Source organism: Grammomys surdaster, unplaced genomic scaffold (genome assembly GCF_004785775.1).
Source record: "Grammomys surdaster isolate TR1022 unplaced genomic scaffold, NIH_TR_1.0 237, whole genome shotgun sequence".
Lineage (NCBI taxonomy): Eukaryota > Metazoa > Chordata > Mammalia > Rodentia > Muridae > Grammomys > Grammomys surdaster.
The window spans coordinates 1,805,760-1,811,759 of NW_021604682.1; the positions used below are offsets into that span (position 1 = coordinate 1,805,760).

At 39.4% G+C, this 6,000-nt stretch overlaps 1 protein-coding gene across 1 annotated transcript in view; it reads left to right on the forward strand.

The window, feature by feature from the left end:
- The window catches only part of LOC114626547 (solute carrier family 5 member 4-like), a 197,771-nt gene that overhangs the window by 182,013 nt on the left and 9,758 nt on the right, over window positions 1-6,000 (forward strand). Inside the window, exon 13 of the mRNA XM_028773976.1 lies at window positions 4,271-4,439. Coding sequence (XP_028629809.1) covers window positions 4,271-4,439 — 169 coding nt within the window. The remainder of the gene's footprint in view (window positions 1-4,270; window positions 4,440-6,000) is intronic.

Genomic DNA, 6,000 nt, shown 5'->3' on the forward strand with positions numbered 1-6,000 from the left:
TATTCAACTCGACCTTTCTCTTCACAGACCCAAAAATTATAGCCATAGCGTTAAACAAAGTAGTTTAGTTTTTCAGACTCCCACTGTCTGGTTGTTATTCATCCCTTCCCCTTATCCTACACCATCACCATCAGTCTGTGTTTAATGGGCCATACCTCACACTGTAAGTCTGATAGCTGAATGTCTTTCCTTTAACAGTTTCTGTGCGTAACATACAGAAACAGTCAGTTACCTCACCCATGTTACACAGAGAAGTTTAAGAACTGCATTCACTAAAGGTTGAGCCATGCTAGACAGAGTCAAACCCTCAAGAAGAGACAAAGTCCAAGAGACTGCTTGGAGAGTTAGGAGATCCTAGACAGACTGGGGACCTTGAAGATGGTGAGATGGAAGGAAACAAGGAATAGCAGCCAACATGGTGTCCTGTTCTTCACTTAATTTTCAGGCAAAATCTATGTGCCATTTTGTATAATGCTTTAAAAATTAAAGTGTAGAACATAGAGGGATAACATGAAACATAAATAAATGGCAAAGTTCTGTTTGGAAAAACTGAACACTCGGGGGTGGAGAGATGGCTCAGAGGTTAAGAACACTGGCTGCTTTTCCAGAGGTCCTGAGTTCAATTCCCAGCAACCATCTCACAGCCATCTACAATATGATCTGATGCCCTTCTCTGGTATGCAGGTGTATATGCAGATAGAGCACTCGTACGTATGAATAAAATCTCTTTTAAAGATTGAACACTTCTAGAACCGTAATTTTTGTCAAGAAGTAGAAATTACTAGGACCCGCAAACCTCATCTTGGGTTTCATATTTCCAGAGCTAACAACCGCTATTGGTATGCAACAGGCAGTTCAAAGCTTCCCTGGTTAGGATATGATAAGCAGAATAACACAGTGGGATTTCTAATTCTTCCATGACCAGTTATGTTGCATTGTTCTGGGATAGTTTATTCATTTAATCACTAGATAGATAGATAGATAGATAGATAGATAGATAGATAGATAGATAGATAGATGTGTGTGCATATGTATGTATTCGTACTTATATAAGTATATATTTATACTTATACACACACACACACACACACACATGATTTTATTTATGTGTACGAGTATAAAAAGTTTCCTATGAATGCTATCTAAGACAAGGGGAAAGCAGAAAGATCCTAAGTGGGACAAGGGAAAAATCTTCTTGTTTCTTTGTCCTCAGTATACATCTTTCAGAATACGTGATCACATGTTTAAAAGTTCATCACAAGTTCACACATAAAATCAAATCATAAATTGAAATAGAAATTTACAACAGACAATGTTTACATACATATCCATTAGGAGTAAATTGTCTGGCTAAACATCCATCACCTGTCACAGCTCCACAAGTTCACTGAAAGTTAAAAACCATAACTAAGTTATTAGTGAAGTTTTGTATAGATAAACTCAGTCAATATTTTATCTTTTGTCCTATCACCTATAATAAATCATTAGTTCCCTTTTTACGACCTTTGGTTAATTGTTTTACAGCCTCTTGGAATGTGCTCTGAGTAGGAGAAAGTCTGGTTACTCTCTAAGAGGTGACACATGGGACACTGACAGAGTTCTCATGGCAGTTTTGACTATCAGAAAATGAAATAATAGCAGTCTCACTATAAAAGAGCTTCATAATCACTGATATAATTTTAGGAATTTTTATAGGATCATTATTAAGAATTAAGAAGTCATCTATTTGACTATATAGCATCACTACAAGACAGAACATCCTCTGAGACCTGCAGAGATCAGCTCAAAAGGGGTGGGCTAATAACTAGTGATTGTTATATATGTTTAATAATAACAGGAAATGCATATTAATAGCAGGAATCTTTCCTAAGATGATTTTCTCCTGGGCTTTGACTGTTGGAGCTTCATCGTAGGTATAATCTAAAGCGAAGTCATCTCAGGAAGATCACCTGCTAGTTATAAGCTTCTCCTATGATGACTCCTGACAACAGACAGAGAGACAGAGAAATAAGGACTGAGTTTCCTGGTAACCTGGATTTCATAAGGCTCAGGATGGAATAGTTCCAGTAAAAACTCATGTGGGAGAACACTGTTATTAAGGTCGAAGTCTCCCATGAGCTTGGTGCAGATTAAAGGACCCCCTTTCTCTCTTTTTTTTTTTAAATAAAGATTTATTTATTTTACTTATGAGTACACTGTGGCTGTCTTCAGACACACCAGAAGAGGGCATCGAATCTCATTACGGATGGTTGTGAGCCATCATGTGGTTGCTGGGATTTGAACTCAGGACCTCTGGAAGAGCAGTCAGTGCTCTTAACCACTGAGCCATCTCTCCAGCCCAAGGACCCCCCTTTCTCAATGGGGCTTCTCTCTCTCTGTCTGACTTTCTTTGGAGAGCATCCCTGAACACAGACAGGTGCCTGGCCTTATCTGAAGACTGACCTTGTGCACTGCTGCATAACTCAGCACATAAGTCCTGCTTTGGCTTCCCACTGAATGGTAATTGGGAACTGTATTATGACCAATTAGCTGTTTCCACCAGTACCCCTAGAAGCCTTTATGTATCCTACTCCTGGAAGAGTGGGTTCATCTCACTGCTGCGATGTCTGTGTCGGTCTGGCCCACCCTATGCTCCACCTCTGTTCCCTTTGTCCTTGCTGGCCAGGCAGTGGCCAATGACCCCTGGGGAGATAGGAGACCCCACAAACTCATAGGCATAAATGCTGTTAACATTTCAGCCATTATGTTAATAAGTTTTCCACTTATGCTGCCTAAATTTCTCATTTCTCATAACAAAGACATGGAAAAAAAAACAACCCACTGTTATTTTTTTAATTTCTTAATGAGATTTATGATTTTGTGTGGGAAATAAATAATTAACAACTACATTCTCTGTCCTACAGCCATAAGTTCTGGGAATAAATTCAGAACAGGATCAAAAGATGTATCAAAGTATACAGTTACCTAAAATGGTTTGAAATGGGTGTGGTGTGCAGTCCGTTGGCTTTCTGGGGAAGAACAATAATGAATCTATTCTTCTGGTAGGATGAGCATTCATGAATGTATGTTTTTATTTAATATTCAAATCATTTTCCTATCTCGATACTTGTTACCCTCCTGCTTGCCATGAGCTTCATGTGACCCACTAGTATGGGATCACCTTATTAGTGGGTCACATTTCCATTACCCGAGATCAATTTCCAGATACTTTCAGGCCCGTGTCTGCATCTGTCTTCTGCTGGGCATCTGCTTGTACAGAGTGAATGAATGGGATGCGGTACTTTGGCCAACAAGACAGTCATATTAGGGCAGAGGAGCTTGTGAGACAACGCCAGCTTAGGGGGATAGCCAGGAGGAGTGAAGCAGGCTCGGTTACCTACAACAGGAAATTTGATTGTGTTGGATGGGTGACAGAAGGCACCAAGGCAGAGGGAGAGGCAGAGGGTGTGAGTTAATTTTCAATTATAACAGCATGCAGTGGGTTGGGTGGTCAAATCTTTAGTCCTTGAGGCATCACACTGAGACTGTTTGGTTTTCCCAATACTTGTGAGATTAGAGCAGCTTATAGAGCTGAAACACTTGTCCTTTGACAGACTTTCGGTGACACATCCACACACCCCCACCGCCACCATATTTTCTCAGGATAGTAAACAATTGGTAAATTCTTTGTTCACAGTCATTAAAGATGCTGGGTGTCGAACAGCAACTCATCTCCCATGGACCACAGCTACCTCCGATACCTTTTTACAACCTACAGTATTTCAACAAATTCATTTTAGCTGGTGAAATACTTGAGATAGGAAGGGAACATTCCCATTTCTTACCATGCCACACAACATCTGAGGTGTTTGATATTTTTCATTCTAGTCTCTGTAAATTGACTCAGTTTCTCTCAACCTTGGGAAAAGGAAAAAAGAACAAATCTGCCTTATTTATCATATAAATTACTAACGATGGATAGAAGCAGTTTAAGATTCGTTTCTAATATATGTGTACCTTGAAGAGTACTCAATCGCTACAATTTGAGTCGATTTCATGAATACATAGCTAACCTCATGAATGAAAAAAAATACAGCTAATTTTGAGAAGTTTATTCATTGACTTTTTTACTACCTGATATTCTTCAGGCACCACACACGGGTTCAAGCAAGGTCAAGCAGCTTGCCTTTCCTTGGAAATCCAATGGAAGAGCAGAAGATTCGTGTCAGGAACGGCGGAGCTGGGCATACTGCTTTTGTTTAAGGTTTAAATCCCAGTGTTTTCCTGGCAGGGTATTTGGCATCATGATGATTGTGATCAGCATCCTGTGGGTCCCACTGGTCCAGGTGGCACAGAATGGACAGCTCTTCCACTATATTTCCTCATTTTCTAGCTACATTGGGCCTCCTCTTGGCGCTGTCTACACTCTTGCCATCTTCTTCAAAAGGGTCAATGAACAGGTAAGGGGAACTCAAGGAATACATTTGTAAAAATGAAGCGAAAATTAGAACTTCCTTTGGAGTAGAAAAGGACATTCTTTTACTTAAGCACAGTTGGTCAGAATATTATTCAAGAATATTATTCAGGAGCTTGCCTCAGGAACATATCTTAAATCTAGACATTGAAGACCAACCAGGGCAACACAGTGACATCCCATCTCAAAAATAATGCATTCTGTCCAGTCTATGTCTGTCACTTAAGGCCCATTTCAACTTTAATTGTGGTAAGTCACAGTTTATAATCCTCACAAAAGTGTGTGACCATGGATGGAACACACAACATACTAAACTCTTAACATTTTTAACAAAGTATGTACATTCATGGTACAGTATTTAAAAAAACATATTTTCTTTTTTTGTTTGTTTGTTTTTCAAGACAGGGTTTCTCTGTGTAGCCCTGGCTGTCCTGGAACTCACTCTGCAGACCAAGCTGGCCTCGAACTCAGAAATCCACCTGCCTCTGCCTCCCAAGTGCTGGGATTAAAGGCATGTGCCACCACCACCTGGCAAAACACATATTTTCAAAACAGGACTTCAAAATCCAGTCATAGTTCTACCATATAATAATATTGACAGCAAGTAAATCAAACAACTCTGTAATATAGAAACAACTATGTACCTAACTTATTTGAGTGCTGAGAGGTTGGAAATAGAAGATATGTAAAATGTTTACAAGGGAAAAAAAAAAGTCTACCACACTAGTACTACCTGAAATACATTAAATCCTATTATTCTATATGTGATTGACTCTTGTAGACCATTATTTTAATCCACCAACTCTATAATTAGTCTATTAATATAGTCTTCTGGTTAGGAACAGGTATGGAGAAGCTGATGTCTGTTCTGTCTGAAATGTCGCAGTAAACAGGGCATTGAAATTCAGATGTAGTTTCCCACAATCTAAAGGTCCTATTTCTGGTCCCCTTGATGTGCCAGTTCCAGAGAGCAGAACTGAGAGCATGCGTTTCCAACACCATAGATCTCTAGAAAAAAAGAAAAGCTTTGACTTGTCAAGCATACCTCTCATCAACCCTGAAAGTTGTGGAAATCATAGATCAACCTATTCGGCAAAATATATAGCAAGCATTTAAATCTATAGATTGGAAAACAAAAACAAAAAAACCTTAGCTTTAGTCAGAGTGGACCACAGAGCTCTGGAATTCAAAAAATCAAAATGTGATATCTAAGATATGGAAATTAAGTAATTTCAATCATTCTGTAATGTGTACATCATAATAGAAGCCAGTTGTACCCATAAATGTGTACAAATAGCACTGGTCAATAATGAATAGAAAAAAATAGAAAGAAATGAGCAACGTGTACCTGGAGAGATGGCTCAGAAATTACGGGCACTTATTATGGGCCTCTGTAGAGAACACAGGTTGGTTTCCATTGCCCACACCTGCTCTCAATCACCTGTAACTAGGTTCTGGGGCTCTAGCTCCCTCTTCAGGCCTCTGCGGGTACTTCATGCCTGTGGTGCACATACAGAGAAGCAAGCACATACACATAGACATAAATC